This window comes from Nematolebias whitei, chromosome 6 (assembly GCF_014905685.2).
Source record: "Nematolebias whitei isolate Nwh7 chromosome 6, NemWhi1, whole genome shotgun sequence".
Classification (NCBI taxonomy): Eukaryota; Metazoa; Chordata; class Actinopteri; order Cyprinodontiformes; family Rivulidae; genus Nematolebias; species Nematolebias whitei.
Window position 1 is genome coordinate 48,256,872 of NC_056503.1, and position 23,876 is coordinate 48,280,747.

Consider the following 23,876-nt stretch of genomic DNA (forward strand, 5'->3'; position numbering starts at 1 on the left):
AAGCATTAGAACACAAGCTAAAAGCATCAGAGCACCAGCTAAAAGCATTAGAACACAAGCTAAATTCAACACAACACGAACTAAAATCAGCAGAATGCAAACTAAAAATGAAAAACAAGATAACATTTGCTACTGTAACTAAGAAAAGCAAAACAATACTTAAAATTAACAAAATAAGTGGTAAAATTACTAAAACTGATGTTAAATCGTTTAAGCTGCAGTTAAAATTAAAAGAGAAGCTAGCTGAAAGTAGTGCATGAAGACTAAAATAGACCCAGTTTGTTGATAAATAAGAGGACGATGTTTTCGGACGACACAAAGGAAACTTTTCTTGTTTGAACCCGAAACTGATCCAACAAAGTGTTTTGGTGTCGTTCACAGGTACCTCCGACCCTCCATGCTGCAGCACCTGCTCAGAAGGCTGGTGTTCGATGTTCCCATCCTCAACGAGTACGCAAAGATGCCTCTTAAGGTTCGTGTCATTAATCTGCTTCACGCAGCTACACAGATCGTTAAATCTGATATAAACTGTTTAATGCTTTGTAACAACCCGAGCGATAGATGAGAAGTATTGTCATCGAGGTCCTCTTCTCTCTTTGTGCTCCAGCTGCTGACCAATCACTACGAGCGCTGCTGGAAGTACTACTGCCTGCCCAACGGATGGGCGAACTTCGGAGTGACCTCTGAGGAGGAGCTGCATCTTTCTCGGAAACTCTTCTGGGGAATCTTTGAGTCACTGGCACACAAGGTGAGAGAGGACTTTCACCACGGTTGGTTCAGCTTCACCTGGTTTATGTGAAGGAGCCATCAGGAAGAAGCGACCAAACGTTGAACGCACCTAGAGTGAAGAAGTTTTCCGTGAGATTCGCTGCACGATGAACTGCATGAAAACAGGCAAGAGATGGCCAGTTTACGCCCCTGACAAGAAACCATTTCAAACAGGAAGTTGGTCAGTTTGGAGATAAAAGAGAACGAAGAAAATGTGGAAAACTTCATCTTCGTTGTCCCGTTGCAGGGTGACTCGGTCTGTTTTCACCTTCTTAAGCAGCTTTCTTCAACAATCATTCAACAACAAACGTCCACGCTGCATTTTCACAGAAAATGACATTTCTCTAGTTTATAATTCTGCTTGTACATAAAGATTAATAAATAAAAAAAACAAGCCTAAAGCACCAATAGACTAGAGCTGGACACCCACCATGAATACCAGAAATATAGCTATGAATCTTTTTGGACCTGAGTTTGCACATGCACGTTAGTAACAGTAATGTGGCCGAGTCGGGCCAAGTCGAGTCCACGGAAAAGGGTCAGACCAGGACAGGGACAAGGAACGGTCCTCCTCTGAGCCATAAATACATAAACAAGTGCTGACAAACCATCAGACAGGTAGATGAGACACACCTGGAGAAAGAGGCGGAGCTTGAAGGAATGCCCATCACCCGCTGCCTCGCACGGCAAAGTTTGAATCAGTCCCATACAATCTGTTAGTCAAATATTCCTCCACTCAACTTCTAATCTGTAAAACTTAGTCTCAGTTTTGTGTTGGCTAAGGTTGAGTTGCCGTGGCAGCCATCTTTAATCAGGTTAACTCCAAAAACAAATTATCTGCAGATGTACATCAAATGATCACTTTTGGTTTACTTAAAGCCGTCCACTGGTTCATGAGATATTTTGCTCACAGACAGACGCCATAAAAACTGGGCCATAAAGCTGAAGCTTTTTAATCGTTTGGCTTCTCTTGATTTACAGAAATTCGATGCCGAGCTTTTTAAGATCGCCATGCCGTGCCTGTGCGCCATCGCCGGCGCCATCCCTCCCGACTACGTGGACGCCAGCTACTCCTCTCACACCGAGAAGAAGGCCTCAGTGGACGCCGAGGGCAACTTTGATCCGAAACCTGTCGAGACCACCAAGTAAGAGCTGTGGGGGGGGGGGGGGGGCCTCTGACAGTGGTTCAGTTTGTCTGACTTGAATTCACTGAAGGGAAGAATTACAACTAACATTTACGTCTATTGAACGTACGTTATTTTCTAACGTTAAATAAATGTTAAAAAGACTCACGAGCTAAAGTTTAAGCTGTAAAATCTGGAGACTGAATGACTTCTCTCGTAGCACCATCATACCGGAGAGGCTGGACGCTTTTATCAACAAATACGCAGAACACACCCACGATAAATGGGCTTTTGAGAAGGTCAGGAATAAAAAAACGAATGCTTTTTTAGATATAAATAAAGTTTTGTCATTTTTGAAAACGTTCTCTGTATTGCAAATTACGTTTCAGATTCAGAACAACTGGACTTACGGAGAGGTGTTGGATGAGAATGCTAAAACCCACCCGATGTTACGGCCGTACAAAACCTTCTCTGAGAAGGTGAGGACCTTTCACTCTGAGTGTGACATCTGACGCAGAACAGTGATATTTAGCCCTAATTTCTCTGTGTGGGTCCAAGGACAAAGAAATCTACCGCTGGCCCATTAAAGAGTCCATCAAAGCCATGCTGGCGTGGGAGTGGACACTGGAGAAAGCCCGGGAGGGAGAGGGGGAGGTCGAGAAGAAGGCATCCACACGCAAGATCTCCCAAACTGCTCAGGTACATCAGAGAACATATCCCAGTTTGAACAAAATAAATGCTCTTGTAGTTGTGAATAAGTGAAAAAGTAAAGTGTTTTTTTCATATAAAAAACTAAGTAGATTCTCATATAAACCCCATTTTGTTTATTTTTGCTCTTCAGGCCACCTACGACCCCAGTCATGGCTACAACCCTCAGCCTATAGACATCTCAGGGATGGCATTATCCAGAGAACTGCAGGTATGCATGTCCCCCCCCCCCCCCCATTCAGACTGGATGGTGAGGCCGCTTCACTCTCCGACCTTTCAGAGTGGATGTTCCTAGAAATGCCTGGCATTAGCGTGAACTTGCACTGTGGAGTGCAGATGAACATCAGTAACAATGGGGGTAGCAGAGTGCTGTTTGTGCTGATCTCCCATTATAATGTGTAGAACCAACCCAACGTCATCCTTGGTCCAAACGAAGGTTCTCCATTTTGGATCTTTTGGATCTTTGGTTTTCATGCTCCAGACTACAAAACTGACAGCGCCAACTAGTGACCCGGCAGAGAAACTACTGGGGATCCAACGACCTCGGTTTATCCATTTAAATGTGCAACTTTTCCCTCAATCAACATGGTAAAAATTCAAACATTTAGTGTTTCACTGTTTAAACATGGCCAGAGACCTGGATTTTTAAAAAGCTTCCTCTTCATAGAAAACACCTGCTGTTGTCGTGCACAGCTGATCGGTTTCACTCAAAAACAGCGTCATGTAAACGGTGCCTTAGATTGTGTTCTTTGTGCCGGTCCGCTGCGGTGAGAAGGGAACTGGTCTGCAAGCGACGCTGGAAAAACCATGTCTCGGCAGGCCTGGGAACGCCTTGGGGTCCTCCTAGGAGTTTCCTCGACAGGGCAGCTGGACTCTTCCTTAGCCATAGGGTGAGAAGTTCAGTTATCCAGGAGAGTAGTCGCTGCACCTCCACATCAAGAGGAGCCAGTTGAGGTGGTTCAGACATCTGGTAAGGATGCTCCCTCGGGACAGGACTGGGAGGAGACCCCAGGTATAACCTGTGACTGTCTCAGTTGGCCTGGGAACACCTTGGAGTCCTCCCAGAAGAGCTGGAAGAGGTGGCTGTGGAAAGAGATGTTTGGACATACCCAGCATGTGAGCGTGAAGAGGTCACCGATGTGAGCCAGTCCCACATCATGGATTCTCTGCCACCAGGACTCAAGACCTAAGACCAAGAGTTCACTAGCAATAAGATAATAAATCATGAACATTTATAGAAGTTTTTGCGTGCTCAGAACCATTGTGGACCTCCAGTACCTCCACCACATGTAACATAGAGCCCTCTGTGTCCTTATCTTAAGACCTCACTAAGACCGTTCACGTTCTGGCTGAGTTTTTCATCATCGCAGGGTCCAGTGTGAAGAGGGCTTTAGAATCTGACGACACAGGTCTCAAATTCAGTCTGGAAATCTTTTGGAAGATCCGGTCAGATGAATGTTCTTTCCTTCTCTTTCTGCAGTCCATGGCTGAGCAGCTGGCAGAAAACTACCACAACACCTGGGGCAGGAAGAAGAAGCTGGAGCTGCAGGCCAAAGGCAGGAGGGTCTCTTCAAAGATAAATGACACTTTAGTTCTTAGATGGTGTACAACTTGGCTGGCTGATTCTAAAAAGTGTCTCCTTTAAGGTGGTGGCACCCATCCTCTGCTCGTGCCTTATGACACCCTGACGGCCAAGGAGAAGGCCCGGGACAGGGAGAAGGCCCAGGACCTGCTGAAGTTCCTGCAGCTCAATGGATATGCTGTGACAAGGTGAGCCAGACGTCCTACTGTTTGTCTCCTGACCGCTCTGTGCTTGCTTCGCTCTTTTTTACTTTAAATGTTTTCTTTTCTCAGAGGTCTAAAAGACATGGAGCAGGACATTTCCTCCATCGAGAAGCGTTTTGCCTACGGATTCCTCCAGAAGCTTCTCAAATGGATGGACATCGCCCAGGAGTTCATCGCTCATCTTGGTACTTTTGTAGAACCCTAGTTATTGTTATTTTCACAAAAACTGCTGAGTCAGACCGTCTTTGCCATTTTAATATGATTCCTCATAGAAATGCATAGGAAGCTCTTCAGTTCCTTCAAAATAAGCTCCTAGAAATTTGTTTTAGCAAATTGTCTTTATTTTGTCTTGTACATTTTTTAGTTTTTAGCCATTGTTTTACTTTTAGACTTTAGCTAGCTTCTTAATGCTCTTGTAGCCTTTTGTAACTTTTTGCTTTCAGCTAACATACCTTCAGCTTTAACTCCAGTTTTGCTGCCTTTAGCTCTTAGCTAGCCTTCTGCTTCTTTTTAGCTCCAAGCTACTGTTTTTTGCTGCTTTTAGCATTAGCAAGTGTTTTGTTTATTGTAGTTTCAAGCTATCATTTTGCTACGTCAAATTTTAAATTTTTGTAATATTTAGCTTTTAGCTAGTATTTTGTCATTTTGCTACATTTGGCTTTTAGCTGGTATTTTACAACTTTGGGCTTTTAACTAACTTTTTATAACTTTAGCTAACATTTTGTTACTTTTGTCTTTTAGTTAGCCTTTTGATATTTTTAGCTTGCAGCTACTGATTTGTTACCTATAGCAAGCATTTAGCTTGTTTTAGTTTCAAAATCATTTTGCTACTTACGTTATTTTATCTCTTGTTTAGTTTTTGTTACATTTAGCTTTTAGCTAGTGTTTTGATATTTTTAGCGTTTTAGATCAGATTCGGGTCAGTTTATTATTGCCGTTGTCAATGAACAGGATTCACAGACTCGGAACTTGCTTCGGCATAAAGGTGCAAATAAAATGTAAAAAATAAAAGAAAACATATGTACACCAACCAATACAATACTCAGAAAAAATGTGCAATTGGAGTAATGCAATTAAAATACAGTGATAAAGTGACCTTAATTAAGTTTTGAAACCTTTAGTTTGAGCTAGCATTATATTACTTTAATTTTTTTTGGCTTGCATTTTGCAACTTTTTGCTTTAGCAGTTTTTCTACTTATTTTTTAGCTCAGCTATCAGGTTGCTACTTTTAAACTTTTTAACAAGAATTTTGTTACGTGTAACTTTCAGCTAGTGTTTTGGTAGCATTTTATTTTTTTAGCTGGTGTTTTGCTTCTTTTAGCTTTAGCAACTCAGTTTCAGCTTCTGCACATTTTAGCAGTTTTTTAGCGCTCAGCGTTCATTATGTATTCTGCAGGGGGAAAAAGTTGTTTCTCATGCACAGCCACTTTTTGTCTCTGTAACAGAGGCCGTGGTCAGCAGTGGTCGTGTGGAGAAGTCTCCACACGAACAGGAGATCAAATTCTTTGCAAAGGTGAGCTGCTCAATGTTTCTTTGTCTTCACTGTGTCGGCTGCTACCATGACATCATGTTGTAGTTTGATTTAAAAACCTCCTCTTAAGCATCCACGAGGTCTTCAGCTTTGGACTGACAGAATATGTCATGTCCTCCATCATCTGTTCTTTAACAGTGACGGCAGCAGAGATGTGATGAGACAAAACTTTGTAATGGTCCGGGTGTTAAACGTCTTGACAGTTGCGGTTGTTTAATCAGAGTCGAGAGAATCGGTCTGTAACAAGGAGAACATTTTTACTGGCACTATTTAAAGTAGTATTGCACTTCGCTTGGACTGTTGGAGACTCAAACTTGAATCAATATTTCAAGAAAATATGCTAATCTTCAGCTGTAGTCTCACCTAATTCTGAATGTTTGCGACCAGCGAGCCGTGTGGCCACATTTTACCTATTTAGCGTGACTAGAAAAACTGTATTGTTGTCTGTGCACAACAATTTGTTGCTCTCCAGCCCACATCGTACTTACTGCACCTCGGCCTATTTACTGGAGTACACTTTGGAAATTAACAGTGGTGGGCACAGTTCCGCTAATCCCCTAATAGCCAAACTAACTTTCCATTTAGAGGATTAGCATTTTCACTAACCTTGAAAATCTTTAGCAGAATTAGCTTCAGCTAAATTAAAGTCTGGTAAATTCATGTCAGCTTTTTTTTTTTTTTTTTAAGACAATCCTCCACACTTGAAGCATATGGTGAATGGTGATGTACTTGAAGCGATGCTAATGCTTGGCAGAGCTAAGCAAAGCCAAGCACCACCGGGTGACGTAACCGCTCTTGCATATCTTCCACCGTCAGTCTCTGACTCGTGGTGTCAGTTTACAGCCAATAACAGAGACTTTGATATAAATGAAGCCAAACCAGAGCAGGAAAATAACACGAAAGACCCATTTTCACACTCAGAAACATCGTAAACAGTCAGAAACATTGCACACAAAATTTCTACCCAGCATGCTTTGCAACGACCACACTGTCTCTGGGACGTGACTCTCACACATTTCACACATCTTTACTTTAATACAAACAGATTTATTACAGAGAGAATAATGATGACGTCACACAGCAACTTTTGTAGTTAGTTATTAAAGTAGTTAACCACAAAGAGGGTTGTCAAAGTGAGTTCATTCATTAAAGTAAATGACACGAGGGAGACGTCCGACACACATTGAATGCATCACTCAGCTTCAGCACAGCAGAGTTCTGCTCCACGTCTTTGGTTCTGATGGTTGGATTAATTTCTGAAAGCTCCTCTTTGACATGGACACTTTTATGAACATTTTGAGTTGTTCACTTACAACGTTGTCACATCACAGTCTCACAGTGTCAGCGACAACAGTGGATGATAAAAGTTTGCGCTTTAGCGTTAGCTTCCACTAATTTCTTTATCTCTTAAGCTGATTAGCGTTAGCAAAGCTTTTAAAAAAAAAACATCTGTTTAGCGCTTTAGCATTAGTTACGCTAACTTTTTGGTTAGCTGTGCCCACTACCAGAAATAAAGATACACAGGTTTGGACCAGGTATTTATTACTGTTGTGGATTTTAGTCGTTAAAAAGTGGACTGTCCTCGAGTAGAGGGGTTCACGTATCTCCGGGTTTTGTTCACAAGTGAGAGAAGAATGGCGCGTGAGATGGACAGACTGATCAGCAGTATTGTGGACTCTGTTCCGGTCTGTTGTAGTTTAGAGGGAACTCAGTAGAAGCTCTCTTTTTCCCTGGTCGTTATAAGTTCCTGCCCTCACCTATAGTCAGGAACTCTGGGTAGTAACCAAAAGAACCAGATCATAGGGTGAGAAGTTCAGTTCTCCAGGAGAGACTTGGAGTAGAGCTGCTGCTCCTCCACATTCAGAGGAGCGAGTAGAGGTGGTTCAGTCATCGGGTAAGACTGGACCCTGGACACCTCCCTAGGGAGGTGATCTGGGCATGTCTAACTGGGAGGAAATCACAGGGACGACCCAGGACACACTTGAGACACCGTAAGAACAAATTGGAGTCCTCCCAGAAGAGCTGGGAGGTGGCCATGGAAAGAGATGTCCCTGCTTAAGCTGCTGCCCCCAAGACCTGACTCCAGAACAAGATAATGGATGGAAGTGTTTTGTGTCAGAGGAGAGCAGATGCTCTTTACGACCATAGCATTTTAAAGAAATAACTTGCAACACTAATTTATGGAACTTGTACAAAACTGCTACTCGTTTGTCGAAATAGAGAATGGACACAAACGTCACGAGACGTGGATACGCTCTTGTGAATCCTGTTTGCAAACTAGTTGCCAGCAGTGCAAGACCATATTTAGTCCTTCTCAGGAGGTTATTTTTATTGGCTGACTAAATTATTAATCCTGGGTTGTCTTTTCTAGATTCTCCTGCCTCTGGTCAATCAATACTTCAAGAACCATTGTCTGTACTTCCTGTCCACTCCTGCCAAAGTTCTGGGCAGTGGAGGGCATTCGTCCAACAAAGAGAAAGAGATGATCGCCAGGTTTGTGGCTGAAGTTTCTTTATGCCGTTGTTTTCCTCTAATACAAACTGTAGACCTTCTTCTACCTTTCCCTTCAGGACAGTGTCTATCCTCTCAGTTTGCCACATCCTTCCATCTTTTTCCTGTTTTATAATATCTTTTTTTTACTTTCTGTGTACCTGAAACATTTTACCTGCCCTGTCCCCCCTCACCATCCTCCCTCCCTGTTCCTGCCTTTCTTCCTTTCTCCTCCCGCCTCAGTATCTTCTGTAAGTTGGCAGCTTTGGTGAGGCACAGAGTCTCTCTTTTTGGTAAGGAATTTGCATGGTCTCCCCCCTAGTGTCTGTTTTCCAATCTCATTTCTTTTTTTACCCCTTCCCTCTTTCCATTCAATTATCATGGAAAAGTTTCATCCTAGTCTATCCTCATCTCCTCCTTCCACCTCAGCAAATATTCTAATGCTTCTTTCTCTTCAGTTCAGCTCCTGCCTGGCTTGAGTGGTTTCTGTAGACTATTGTTGTTTTTGCTTTGACATCAAACTAAAGCTGGTTATTATAAAGAGATGGTATCAACGTCTGTAAAGTTATGGGATTGCTCTGCAGCTCTGTGATGTCTCCAGCTTGGCTTTTCTAGATGCTTTAGCCTCATTTTCCACTTCACCACCATGTGTCTTTTATTGTTACTTTAATTTTAGTCAGTAGTTTTTGATTGAAGGCAAGTAGGACCTAGTATACATTTATACATTTACAGTTAATATTTTGTTTCCAAATGCCAGGTTTTCTTTTAAAATTTAAATGGTCTCAAGCATAAGTTCTCCATGCTTTTTGAAGGACATGAAAACGCTGAATTTGCTAAATAGAAGCTGTACAAAAAGGCCAGTGTGGTGAAGTATAAAAATTAGAAAGCAATAAGTGAGAATCGAGTCACACCCTCTGTTGTTCTTGATTTAACTTAACTGCTGCCTCAGTGAGACAGGAGCCCCCAGCCAAGTAAATTCTAAAAACTGAGCTGGAAGCGAGTGGGACCACCCAGTGGAAAGACTCTGAATTCGAGCTGGATCGACCTGAGTGAGTCTGAGTCAAGACCGTGGAAAATAGCTGTAAGGGTTCTTAGGCTGGTTGAGGACACAGAGTTTCAATAGAAAGAAAGTTGAATTTATTTACAAATTTACATACAAACAAATCACCAAATGAGTTTTTCATTCTCAGTCCTGGAAACCAAAAAGGGAGGGAATGACTTGTATCAACTGCTGAGACAGAGGGATCAGACTGGAAAGGATGTGCAGCAGGTTAGGTTTGTCAAAGATAGGAATGGTAATGTTCTAACGAGGAGAGTGTGACGGGAAGATGGAAGGAATATTTTGAGAAGCTAATGAATGAAGAGAATGAAAGAGAAAGAAGAGTAAAGGTCATAGAAATGTACTTATATAGCTCCTTTCTATCTTATGAAGACACTCAAAGCTCTTTACAACAATCTGTGCCTCATTTACCCATTCATACAGCTCTCTACTAGATCTCTATAAAGAATAATCAGAGCTTTATCACATTCATACACTGATGGGACACATATCAGAGGGGTTCAGTGTCTTGCCCAAGGACACTTCAGCATGTGACTGCTGGTGGAATTGAACCCCCAACTCTTGCATTGGAGGACGACTGCTTTAACCTCTCAGCCACAGACACCCATAGAAACTGTGGACCAGGAAATTGGAAAGATTAGTGAGGGTGAAGCTCTGAAAAAATGAAGATGGGGAAGGCAGTAGGACCTGATGACATACAGTGGAGGTTTGGAAATGTCTTGGAGAGATGGCAGTGAGGTTTTTCACTCAAATATTCAATGGCATATTTCAGGGCGAGAAAATACCTGAGGAATGGAGAAGAAGTGTGCTGGTGGCCATTTTTAAGAACATGGGTGATGTACAGAGTTATAGTAGCTACAGGGGAATTAAGTTGATGAGTGTAGCATACAAGAAGTGATGGAGGAAGAAAGGTCACACTTGACCCTCACTTCACTACACTTATTTATTTATTTTGCACTCGTTAAAGCGGAGCACCAGCTGCTCAGTTTATTGACCAACAACAACTTAATTAATTAATATATTCACCCTTTAATAATCAGAACTCAGTCACTGAAGTAGAATTTGTTAACGACAGGGAATTCTATACCATAACAAATAAATATACATCCAAAGAAGGAGACCAAAGTTGTCTTTGAAGTTTTCTTACAAAAATAATTAATCAAACTAAGAATCAGCAACAGCAATAAACAATCAAACAACATAAATGATAAAGAATAATAATTTGACTTTTTAATTACATGAGTCACACAAAGAACATCTGGGAGAGTTGTGGAAGATATACTTAGATGAGAGGTGACTATCTGTGAGCAGCAGTATGGTTTCATGCCGAGAAAGAGCATCACAGACGCCATCTTTGCTTTGATGGATGCTGAAGGAGAAGTACAGAGGTTCAGAAAGAACTCCATTGTGTCTTTGTGGATTTAGAAAAAGCATATGACAGGGTGCAGATGGAGGAGGTGTGGTATTACATGAGGAAATCTGGAGTGGCAGAGAAGTTTGCACTCATTAAAGCAGAGCACCAGCTGGTCAGTTTATTGGCCAACAACAACTTAATTAATATATTAACGTGCTGCTATTGTTTGGTGTATTGTTTTTGTACTATTTGTGCTTAGTGTATTCTTAATTTTAGCATATTTCTTAGTTCATATCTTAGATTTTACTACTGTTTTTCTTTACATTTATACTTTTGTTGACTGTAACTGGGACCCTGTATACACAATTTCATTCCACCACATGTACCACATGTGGTGTGAATGACAATAAAGAACCTTGACTTGACTTGAAGTACGTTAGACTGGTGCAGGACATGTATGAAGACAGCAAGACAGTGGTGAGATGTGCTGTAGGAGTGACAGATAGCTTCAAGATGGAAGTGGGAGTGCATCAAGGATCGTCTCTAAGCCCCTTCTTGTTTGCTCTGGTGATGGACCAACTATCAGATGAAGTTGAGGAGTTGGTGCTAGCAGAACGGGTGGGTGTAGTGAAGCATTACGGTACAAATTCTTGGTCTAAGCTGAGCTGCTACAATCTCCACTCCTTGACTGGAAGTAGCGGTGCTGGGGGGGTGGTAGGCAGAGCACTCGGTTCCATTGACAGATTGTGTCACCTTCCGTAGATAATGGTAGGGGGAACACTGAGGTAGTTGGAGTACACAAAGGACAACGTGAGATGGATGAGGAAGACTCACTGTGGAGACACCTAAAGAGGGAACAGCTGAAAGATTACTTCTTGTCAATGAGTCATCTATGGCTCTGTGTTGTCTTTAAAATAACTTTAAAAATTGAATTTATGTTTTTGTGAAAGTATGAGTTTGCTTGGTGTTTGCTAACACTGCCTGAAATGGTTTTTATTGCCAAATGTTGAAAAGGAGCTTTTAGGACCATTCCTCTCATCTTCAGAATAAATCTGAATTTGAACAGGACAATGACAGAACATATGTTTGAATATGTTGAATATGTATGTGCCGTTTTCAGGAACCGACGCTCCTGCCGTAATAAACTGTCTGCACATTCTCTCGCGCTCACTGGATGCCAGGTAACCACTCACATTACGCCCCATCATTTCCTCAGGAGCAGAGGAAAACAAGTCATCTCTTCTTTTTAAAGGACCGTCATGAAGTCTGGTCCGGAGATCGTGAAGGCCATCTTGCGCCAGTTCTTTGAGAGCGCTGCAGATGACATCGAGAAAATGGTGGAGAATCTGAAACTGGGCAAAGTGTCCAGCAGAAATCAGGTTTGTTTCTGCCTAAAGCACTTAAAAATTCAGACATCATCTTACCCATGACCCAACATAATCAATAAATCCCTACTTGTCATTTCAGAGCTACTTATCAGGTTATTTTAACAATAACAAGAAAAACAGTTGAAACTTTGAAAATGCAGTGAAGGCTTATTGCTGAATTTTTTTTTTTTTTTTCATTCATTCATTCAACCTTCATTTATGCAGATAAATCACATTGAGCCTAGAAGACTCATTTACAAGTGAGACCTGTTTGGACAGACAATACAGGTTTTGGAGGCAAAAAAATCCTAATATGCTCTTAATCTTTGGCTGAAGATTAATATCCTGAAAATGGAGAAAGAAAAAAAAGAGACACTCCAGAGACACTCACAGGGGCACTGCAAGAGTTCTGATAAGAGTGGTATAATCGCTCAATTCACATAGTTCCCTCTGGAGAGATCAGTAAACGTTCTCGGGGGGGTGTCGAGGACAGCCAGGGACGATGTCAGATAGAATTCAAAGAGTCCTGGAATGATGACAGAATGTTTATTCAGCCAAGCCCCTCTAAATGGTCCATAAACTTCCTCAGTGAGTGAGTGTGTGTGTGTGTGTGTGTGTGTGTGTGTGTGGGGGGGGGGCATAAAGGTTTACAGAGCTTCCAGGTGAATTAAAATAAAGTGGCCTGTCAAGGCCAGTCAGGGAGCTGAATTAGGGCTGGGCCATATCGTTAACGACAATACCAGTAAAAAAAAAAAAAAGCTTGCCCTGAACAATAAATGATATGATATGCTAATTTAATGACGTAATACGTCAATGTATGTAGCCCCGCCCCATTAACAGAACCGAGCGCGCCGAACGACCACACCGAACTGCGCACCCCTCCCCACCTGTCGGTACTGGTGTAACGCTAAATAGTTGCGCGCAATACTAGCTAGCTAAAAAGCTAAAAACAAACAACATGCGTTTCAGCTGTCTCTCCACCCCACTCTAAGCTGCCGGTACAAACGCAGCTTGGCTCTTTTCTCTCTCCCTACCCTGCTCTGCGGCCGGTGTGAGGGCAGCTCGGCTCCCCACGCTCTAAACTCTGTACAAACACAAGCAGCTCAACTGTCTCTTGGTTCCACCGTCCAAGAACAGAGTCAGGTGCTCAAAGACAGAGCATCAGAGAAAATAATCATTCCTACAGGAACAGAGGAAGCTGAAACACCACAAGCTTTAGGGTCAGCGATCACCTTGTCAAGTTTTGGAAGTTATAGCTCATTTAAAGGCAACATATATTTTGTTCTATGAGGCCATGGAGAATGACTTCCGTACGGCTTTGAGGCGATTCTAGTCCACCATCTGGCGTCTCATGGGGGGAAAGCGTTATGCCACCAACACTGTTTATAGTGGAGGTGGTGTGCTGCTGACCTCAACTCAGGATGTCGTGGGTCGGTGGGCAGAATACTTCGAAGACCTCCTCAATCCCACCGGCACGTCTTCCACTGAGGAAGCGGAGCCTGGGGACTTTGAGTTGGGCTCTCCAATCTCTGGTGCTAAGGTCATCGAGGTGGTTACAAAGCTCCTCGGTAGCAGGGCCCCAGGGGTGGATGAGATTCGCCCGGACTTCCTTAAGGCTCTGGATGTTGTGGGGTTGTGTTGGCTTACACAACTCTGCAATATTGCGTGGACATCAGGGGCAGTTCCCCTGGATTGGCAGACTGGGGTGGTGGTCCCCCTATTCAAAAAGCGGGGACCTTAGAGTGTGTTCCAACTACAGGGGATCATGCTCTTAATTTTTTTTTTTTTTTTTTTTATTTATCCTTTTTTTATCCAGGTAGTCTCATTGAGCCACGAGAACTCATTTTCAAGAGAAACCTGTTTAGGGAGCAGATGGTGGGGGTTGGGGGCCTTGCTCAGGGGCCCAGGGTGGGGTGAATGAGGGTGGAGGGAGGTGTGGGTGTTTCACCTTTTCCACCCACATTTTGATGTTGATGGTACCGGGAGGTGAACCTGCGACTTTCCGATCGCAAGCCCATCTTCTAACCTCTGCGCCACCACTCCCCCAAGCCTCCCTGGTAAGGTCTATTCAGGGGTTCTGGAGAGGATGGTCCATCGGATAGTCAAACCTCGGATTCAGGAGGAGCAGTGCGGTTTTCATCCTGGTCGTGGAACACTGGACCAGCTCTACACCCTAGGCAGGGTCCTGGAGGGTGCGTGGGAGTTTGCCCAACCAGTCTACATGTGCTTTGTGGACTTGGAGAAGGCATTCGACTGCGTCCCTCAGGGAAACCTGTGGGGGGTGCTCCGGGAGTATGGGGTACCAGGCCCTTTGATATGAGCTGTTAGGCCCTGTACGACCGGTGTCAGAGCTTGGTCCGCATTGCCGGTAGTAAGTCGGGCTCGTTCCCAGTGAGAGTTGGACTCCGCCAAGGTTGTCCTTTGTCACCGATTCTGTTCATAACTTTTATGGACATAATTTCTAGGCACAACCTAGGTGTTATGGGGATCCGTTTTTGATGGCCTTTGGATCGCTTCTCTGTTTTTTGCAGATGATGTGGTCCTATTGGCTTCATCAAGTCGTGATCTACAGCTTTTGCTGGAGCGGTTCACAGCTGAGTGTGACGCGGCCGGGATGAGGATCATTTCCTCCAAATCCGAGGCCATGGTCTTGAGCCGGAAAAGGGTAGAGTGCCCTCTCCGGGTCGGGGAGGAGGTCCTGCCCCAAGTGGTGGAGTTCAAGTATCTCGGGGTCTTGTTTACGAATGAGGGAAAAATGGAGCGTGAGATCAATAGATGGATAGGTGCAGCATCGGCAGTGAAGCGGGCGCTGTACACGTCCGTCGTGGGGAAGAGAGAGCTGAGTCAAAAATCAAAGCTCTCAATTTACCGGTCGATCTACGTTCCTACCCTCATCTATGGTCATGAGCTTTGGGTTGTGACCGAAAGAACGAGATCACGGATACAAGCGGCCAAAATGAGTTTTCTCCACAGGGTGTCTGGGCTCTCCCTTAGAGATAGGGTGAGAAGCGCGGTCATCTGGAGGGACTCAGAGTAGAGCCGCTGCTTCTCCACATTAAGAGGAGCCAGTTGAGGTGGCTCGGGCATCTGATTAGGATGCCTTCTGGACACCTCCCTGGTGAGGTGTTCCGGGCACTTCCCATCAGGAGGAGACCCAGAGTTTCTCGGCTGGCCTGGGAACGCCTTAGGATTCCTCGGGAGGAGCTGACCCAAGTGGCTGGGGAGAGGGAAGTCTGGGCTTCGCTACTTAAGCTGCTACCCCCGCGACCCGATCCCGGATAAGCGGAAGAAAGTGGATGGATGGTTACATTTATGCTCAACAGATCTTAAGCTTCACTTTATCTAGTTATTTTGGGAAACTGCACCTGCACTTTAGTTTTTGTGATGGATTTTGTTAAACTATATTTTGTGCAGACTTTTTCAATCTAAATAAAAGAAGGATCATTTTTATTTTTTATTTTTATACTTTTAAGACTGAATACTTTATTCAAGTAAAATTAACCCTTGTTTTTAATTTTTTTTATTTTTATATAATACTGCAAAACAACATGTTAATTTTGTCAAATCAATAACTATGATTTATTTTTTATTTTTTTTGTTATATCACGAAATTTATCATTATCGTCAGAATGTTCGGAAATATCACAATATTATATTTGAGCCATATCGCCCACCCCTAAGCTGAATTCAGATAAGCACGATTGTTTTGGGGACATGCAGAACTTCACTGATTATGTCTTCCTTGAATCTGTGTCGCTCCACTCGGTACTGAAATATCCAAATTAAATGGCCACATGATTGGACTGTGCCTGAGAATAATCTTCGAGATAATCCATCCTGCCAAAAATATTTGAGTCTGGGCGCTCGAGGCACGAACCGAGCCATCGTAAGGCAAGCAGCCTGACCAGGGCCAAATTTGCTGCTGAAAACTTCCTTCTTTGTTGATAGACCAGGAACCAGCCAAATCCAAACGGCAGGAAACCAGTTATCATAAATCCAATTACAGTATATATGCATCCTTAACATCCACGATTGACAGCAGAGATAGACACATCACCAGGTCTTTGAAGTCGATGAGATATCCAGCTGCATGCCAACAGGGCAAGTCGGCTCACCTAAAGCCTGTCTTCTCTTTGAAGAAATGTTATCAATTGTGTTGAGGGACCAACTGAGCAAATCCATAGCAGAATTATGATTCTGAAGATTTGTTGAAGAGAGGCTCTAAAGCAGTTGCACAGACAGGACAGATCAAAGCAAAGTGGAGAAGGAGAGGAGGGGAAAGGCATCCACCCTTGACAAGAGCAAGTGTTGAAGTGGAAAAGATTAAAAGCTGCTGAAGAAGCTGAAAAGATTTAATCACTAAACTGTTATTGCAAGTTGAATTTTCTAGTTTCTATGGTCCACATGTATTTTCTGTGGTGCAGGTGGAGTTTTTATGAACTAGACACCAGCAGAGTGAGGAGATGTGGTCATTTTGTCTTCTAGCACTCTCAGCCTAAGCAAAATTCAGCAGAACTAAGGGATAGCTCAAGAAAGCCTGACCATCCCTAACTATAGGATTGATCAAAAAGCAAAACTTAAGCCCAGTCTTAAAACTGGACAATGTGTCAGCCTCACGGACAGAAACTGGAAGTTGGTTCCACAAGAGAGGAGCCTGATAACTGAAAGCTCTGTCTCCAGTTCTACTTTTAGAAGCTTTAGGAACCACAAGTAAACCTGCAGAGCGAAGTGCTCTGTGAGGAATATGTGGACATTGTAATATATGAATATGTGGATCTTGTGGACTTTGGATGTTATAAGATTTATTTTTCAAAATTTTTCTTGTAGATCTCGGCCTTTCTATATGTGATGTCTGTATTTGTTTGTGTTTCTGTAGGTTAAAGGAGTGGCCCAGAACATCAACTACACCACCACAGCCTTACTGCCAGTCCTCACTTCACTCTTTGATCACATTTCCCAGCATCAGTTTGGAGATGATGTCATTTGTGAGTTTAAATGATTCATGATTTTTTACTCAGTTTTACAAAAATGTGACTACAGGCTAACACATTGTATTGCCCTCCTCAGTGGATGACCTGCAGATATCCTGCTATCGATTAATGTGTAGCATCTATTCTTTGGGAACGGTGAAGACTCCACATGTTGAAAAGTAAGAACGCAGACCTTTTACAGGCTAAAAAATGTGTTTTATGTTACTGAATTCACTCAAGTCTGAAATCGCAAACGGTGCCATCTGAATTAAAAAAAAGGGCTAAAAAATGCTAATGTTACTGTCTAGCATGTGCTAGCATCAATGCTAACATTAACATGCATTAGTTACTGTGAGTATTAACTTATTAGTAACTTATAGTAGTAACTTATTTTAAAGATTTTTTTTTTTTTTAGGTTTAAGTAGTTTTTTTGTTTAAATTAGAACTTATAATCAGATTCTTTGTGTATTTGTGTAGACAGCGACCAGCTCTTGGTGAGTGTTTGGCTCCTTTAGCAGCTGCGATGCCGGTAGCGTTCCTGGAGCCATGTCTGAATGAATTCAACGCGTTCTCCGTTTACACAACCAAGACTCCAAGAGAGAGAACCAGTGAGTTCATTTTTCCACCACAACACAAACTACAACATTTAACATGTTTGCAATTGTTAGAATGATATTTAAATAGTAATTGTGTCATGTACAGTGTTTATGTTGGTTATCATTGTATCAATTCTGGTTTGGCATTGAAAAAAAACTTTATTTATTTGTATAACTTTTGCGATCTATGTGCTTCTGCATATTTGAAGCTGTTTTAGACATTCATAAATTCAAACGTTATCTCATTCAGCAGATGGTGATGTAACTGTTGGTTTGTGTAACTTTTATGCTTTTCAAATTATTTAACGTTATTTACCAATAAATTCTTCATACAGATTTCTTTAATTTCTTTAAAAACATTGTTTGGGATTGAGTTTGGATGACCTTTGATTTTTTTTAACTAGCCTTTTGCTACTTTTAGCTAGCTATTTGCTACATTTAGGTTTTCGCTGACCTTAGGTTTAGCTTTTTGCCAGTCTTTTGCCTTTAGCTAGCTTTTCCTACTTTTAGCTTTTAGCCAACATTTTCATATTTTTAACTAATTGTTTGCTATTTACATCTTTGAGCTAGTGTTTTGTTACATTTAGATTTTAGCTAACATTTTGCTACTTTTAGCTTTTGCTTTGATACCTTAACTAAAGTTTTGCTGCATTTAGATTTTAGCTAGTGCTCAGTTCTTTTTAACTTTAAATGAGTTGAAGTCATTCGGCTCTTAGCCTTCACTCTGTGTTTTCACAGAAAACCCAGTTTCTCCAGTTCATCTGTGTTTTGTTTTTCCCCTCATCAGTTCTGGGACTTCCCAACCAAGTGGAAGAACTTTGCCCCGACATCCCAGAGCTGGACGTCCTCATGAAGGAGATCCATGACCTGGCAGAGTCCGGAGCTCGCTACACAGAAATGCCCCACGTGATTGAGATCACTCTGCCCATGTTGTGCAACTACCTGCCGCGCTGGTGGGAGAGGGGTCCAGAGAACTTCCCCGAGCAGGAGGGCCAGCTATGCACCGCCGTCACCTCCGAGCAGCTCAATCAGCTCCTGGGAAGCATCATGAAGATTGTGGTCAACAACCTGGGCATCGACGAGGCCTCCTGGATGAAGAGACTAGCAGGTTGGTGAGCAGAAAGCTGCGACTCCAGGTTTTTTCAAGAATCTAGAATCTTTGTTGTCATTAGGCATTAGCACAACAAAAATTTGTTTGGCGCTCACAGCTAAATATTTACACATGCGGAACTATAAAGTAACTACAGAACTTGGAAGGCTTGACACAGACGAGTTGTGCGGCAGTAATGCAAGGCATTCAGCAGCAAAAAGTGCAGCACAGTGCAAGTCCCAGTTCTTAGAATGAGTCATTGAGTACATGGGAGGTGTGAGTGTATGTCTGCAGGGGTTTGATGGTCAATTTACAAATGTCCGGAGCAGAGGGGGTAAATTACACAGCCTTGGAGAAGAAGCTGTGTCTCAGTCTGCTTGTTTGTGTTTTTAATGTCTTATAGCTCTTTCCAGAAGGTAGAGGCAGAAACAGTCCATTACCAGGGTGGGTGGGGTCTGCTGCAATACACCTGGCCTCTCTCTGTACATAGTCCTCATTCACGGAGTCCAGATCTGGTAGAGGAGTATTTCGTACAAACCACTGAGCCGTTTTCACCACTGATGCTGGGTCCTTCTGTGCCATGCAGCTCCTGCACCACATTGACACACTGAGACAGAGGATGTTCTCTATTGTGGTTCTGTAAGACTCCTGCACATTTCAGCCACGCTGATGTGGATGCCCAGGAACCAGATGTCCACCTGCTCCCCCGCCTCTCCTTGTATGAGAGGAGCATGTTCAGCCTTCCTGGTCCTCTTGTAATCTACGATGACCTCCTTGGTCTTGGTGTTCAGAACAAGGTTGTTTTCAGAACACCATCTTGTCAGATGCTGGATCTCCTCTCTGTAGTGAGTCTCACTGCTGTTCTATATGAGATCCACTATGGTGGTCTCATCTGCAAACTTCACAACTGTGTTCATGGGGTGGATGGTGGTGCAGTTGTGTGTGAACAGTGTAAAGAGAACTGGACTAAACACACAGCCCTGCAGGGTGCCTGTTTTAAGGATCAGTGATGATGATGTTCGGCGTCCAATTCTCACCACTCATTGGTGAGGAAGTTCCGGATCCAGACACAGTGATGCAGGCAGACCCAAGTCTTGAAGCTTAGGTGCTAGCTTTTCTGAAATAACTATTAAAAGTTGAGCTCAAGTCCACAAATAACTTTCTGACGTCGCTGTTGGGATGCTCCAGGTGGGACAGTGCTGCATGAAGTCCAGTTGAGACTGCATCCTCAGCTGATCGGTTCTCTCTGTAGGCAAACTGACGGCTGTCCAGACCAGCAGGGATAACTTACTTTATGTGCTTTAGGACGATCCTCTCAAAGCACTTCATGATGATTAGAGTTAATGCAACAGGGCGATAATCACTGAGGCAGGTGACAACGGATTTCTTTGGCACAAGCACAATATGGAGGACACACAGGAACTGAGCGAGCTGCAGGGTGAAAGGCAGCTGTTGCTCCTCCAGCCGAGAGGAACATATTGTCTCTCTGCAGCCGGATTCATCAAAGAGTGCAAAGAAGCTGTTAAAGGGGTCGGCTGATCTGCTGATCATTGCTCTTTGTTGTCCATTATAGTTTTGATGCCTTTCCACGTTACGTGGGTTGTTGTCAGCAACATTTTCCTCAGTGTATTTTCTGTACCTGTGTTTAGCCAGCCGGATGCCCTTATTTAATTCTTTCTGGGCCCTGCTATAAGCCAGCTTGTCACCTAGTCTGTAGGCAGCACCCCTCATTTTAAGTAGAAACCAGACTTTACTGTCCAGACACAGTTTCTGATTCGGGAAATTCTTCAAAGTCTTTGTGGGTAGGACAACATCAGTACAGATGATGTATAAGCATCCAGATACAAGCCCTATTTGAACACGTCCAGTCAGCGTTCTCAAAATAGTCCTTTAATGTGATCCGACATGCTATTGGGCTGGTGCTGCCTTGTATGCACCTGTTCGAAGGTGGAATGAGCCTGTTGGTTCTGTTGACGGGGCGGGACACCCCGCTTGTTTAATGGTAGGAGAAACACTGGGTGTCTTCTTCTCCTCGGCTGCCGTGCTCTGCCGTATCTCTGGTGGAATAAAGTCCAGGATTGGGGATGTGTAAAGTCCCTACTTCTTCCCAATATTCAGCAGTTCCTCCTCTCTATACTGGATTGAGGCTTCAAGTAACTGAGACGTTGGCAAAAACAGCTATAAAACAACAAAAACCGGAAAAAGCCGAGATCTCCGAGCTGCTGAGTCCACGCGCGCCGCCATCTTGGATAAAATGGATAATTTTGGTTGCTATAGTCCATTTATAACGTTATCTTTTAGTACTTTGTGCAGTCATCATCGAGTACGTCACGCTTTGATAAACGTTCGTTAACAGTTGCTAACTTTGTTTTCTCCAGTGTTTGCCCAGCCCATTGTCAGCAGGGCGAAACCAGAGATGTTGAAGTCCCATTTTATTCCCACGATGGAGAAGCTGAAGAAGCGCGCAGGAAAGGTGGTGGCAGAGGAGGAGCACCTGCGTATGGAGGGCAAAACAGAGGTGGACAGCGAAAACGGGACCATTCGGGATGAGTTCGCTGTCCTGTGTCGTGACCTGTACGCCCTGTACCCTTTGCTCATCCGCTACGTGGACAATAGCAGGTAGGTGCACAAACTTTTAATAATATTTCTGTAAACACTCGTAATAAAACAGTAAAAACAACAGGGTCAAATGGACGAGACTTTCCTGGTTCTACAGATAAATCCTTATCTTGGTTTCAAGACGGTTCTGTAGCTTCAGCTTGTTGATTTTTACCATTTTTGTCTGAAGGGCACGATGGTTGACGTGTCCGGACCCCGATGCAGAGGAACTTTTCAGGATGGTTGGAGAGGTTTTCATCTTCTGGTCCAAATCACACGTACGTGTTCCGGCATCTTTGGTGTTTTCAGCCTTCTTTCTCCCAGTTCTTATCATTTCTGTCATCCAAAGAGGATGTGATGATTGCACGAACTGCAGAGCTTGTTCAGGTTCTGATAGTCGGCTCGTTACGTTTCAGAAGGTTGAAAAACTTTTAAGGTGTTAAATTTGAACCAAAGTTTTTGGTCAAACACCCAGAAACATTCAACACTTTTACAGCTAGAAAAGTTACATTTTCTGTAGAAATACAAAGTGAAGCTGAAATTTGTTGAAGCTGAAACGAGTTGTTAAAGCTAAAAAAGAATAGCCAACAGCTAAAATGCTAACGATAAACTAAAATGTGCAAAATATGAGCGAAACCCAAAAAAAACCCACTAACAGCTACAAAAATAAAATGATAACTAAAAGCTAAAATAAGCTAAACTTGATGTAAGTTAAATGATGCCAAATGGAAGTGAAGTAAAAGAAGCGAAACACTGACTAATAGCTAAAATAAGCAAAATGCTAATTATAAGCTAAAATAAGCAAAATAGAAGCTAAAGGCTAAACAACTAAGTGCTACCCAACAGCTAAAAATGGAAATGCTAACTAAAATATTAATTAAGCAAAACACTAGCAAAAAGAAACAAAATGACAGCTGCAAGTAGCAAAAAGAAAAGAAAAACCTTGAACCTAAACTAGTAAAAGACTGGCTGAGTAGAAAAATGCTAGCTAAAAGCAGCAGAAGAGTACCTGGGAGTTAAAAGTATCCATCCATCTATTATCTTTACCCGCTTCTTCTTTTTTGGGTCGTGGGGGTCACTGGTGCCAATGTCCCGCTATCACTGCGAGAGGCAGGGACACCCTGGACAGGTCTCCAGTCCATCACAGGGACACATAGAGACAAACGGGGACAAACAAACATTCACTCTCTCACTTAGGGACAATTTAGAGTTACCAATCAGCCTAACATGCATGTTTTTGGTCTGTGGGAGGAAACTGGAGTACCTGGAGAAAACCCACACAGCACGGAGAGAACATGCAAACTCCACCCAGAAAGGTCCCCTGCCCGGGATTTGAACCAGTGACCTTCTCACTGAGAGGCGGCAGTTCTACCAGTTGCGCCACCGTGCCGCCTGATTTAAAAATATCTGAAGGCTAAAAGCTAAAAGTAATTTAAAAAGACAAAAGCTGAGCCAGTTAGAGGAAGCAGATCTTAAAAGTAAAAGTTATTTTTAAAGAATTGAAGAGATTTCCATGTTTTTCCATGCGGTAAATTTTTTTTTGTAAATAGCTAAATATTTTGGAAACTTAAAAAGTGAGAAAACTAAAACCAAACTAGATAGAAATTTTAAACCTCTGACAAAACAGTTTGAAAATAAACTCTACCTGGGTGATTGAGCTTACAAACCTTTTTCCTGAAACTGTGTTTTTAACTCACGTTTTCTCGTGGTTAAAGGGAATAAGCATGACCTCATAAAGACCGGACCTAAACCTGTTGCGGTGTGTTTCACAGAACTTTAAGAGGGAGGAGCAGAACTTTGTGGTGATGAACGAGATCAACAACATGTCCTTCCTCACCGCTGACAGTAAGAGCAAGATGAGCAAGGTAAGAGTGGCGGGCAGGGCGCAGCGCTGCCTGAGTCACCACATACGCAGCTGTAACACATTAAGAAACTAATAATTAATGTTCCACTAACTCCACCCACTGCCAGCCGACAACGATGTGGCAGTAATCCACCCAGTCTTCAGCTGTAGTTAGAACCATCATGTTCTCTGTTAGCCTCATCATTTGTTCAGGATGATTAAAGTGGCAGTAGAGCTGTATGATGAGCCGTGTTGCTAACTGTGTTTTCTCCTTATATCCTGTGTCGGGGGTTTGGACGGCGGGCCACTAGGCCGGAGACGGAGAGGTTAGATTGTGTTTGTGCACGAGCGCTGTGCTGACCGCATGGCACCCTGAGTTTGAGAGGCATTTTCATCAAGCTCTGTCGCACTTTTCCGGACAAACTGAGGCCGTTAATCACACAAATGCACATCCACACACACACACAACGATTAGCGTGTTTGTCTTCACAAAGTCTGTGGGTGGAAGACCAAATGTTGAGGCTCTTATACACCAAACCGAGAGCGGGTCTTCAAAACTTCAGCTCTGATGGACTTTTGTAAAATGAGTTG

At 43.0% G+C, this 23,876-nt stretch overlaps 1 protein-coding gene across 1 annotated transcript in view; it reads left to right on the forward strand.

Moving 5' to 3' along the window:
- LOC119410805 (ryanodine receptor 1) overlaps nt 1-23,876 on the forward strand; it is a gene marked incomplete at its 3' end in the record, with an annotated part of 36,024 nt that overhangs the window by 6,198 nt on the left and 5,950 nt on the right. The window contains 23 exon segments of the mRNA XM_037677726.1: nt 382-472; nt 608-748; nt 1,750-1,913; nt 2,113-2,191; nt 2,282-2,371; nt 2,451-2,591; nt 2,734-2,811; nt 4,081-4,156; nt 4,247-4,370; nt 4,455-4,570; nt 5,832-5,899; nt 8,289-8,410; nt 8,651-8,700; nt 11,942-12,002; nt 12,074-12,200; nt 17,065-17,173; nt 17,256-17,337; nt 17,636-17,766; nt 18,542-18,862; nt 21,223-21,463; nt 21,633-21,720; nt 23,215-23,307; nt 23,597-23,611. Coding sequence (XP_037533654.1) covers nt 382-472; nt 608-748; nt 1,750-1,913; nt 2,113-2,191; nt 2,282-2,371; nt 2,451-2,591; nt 2,734-2,811; nt 4,081-4,156; nt 4,247-4,370; nt 4,455-4,570; nt 5,832-5,899; nt 8,289-8,410; nt 8,651-8,700; nt 11,942-12,002; nt 12,074-12,200; nt 17,065-17,173; nt 17,256-17,337; nt 17,636-17,766; nt 18,542-18,862; nt 21,223-21,463; nt 21,633-21,720; nt 23,215-23,307; nt 23,597-23,611 — 2,608 coding nt within the window.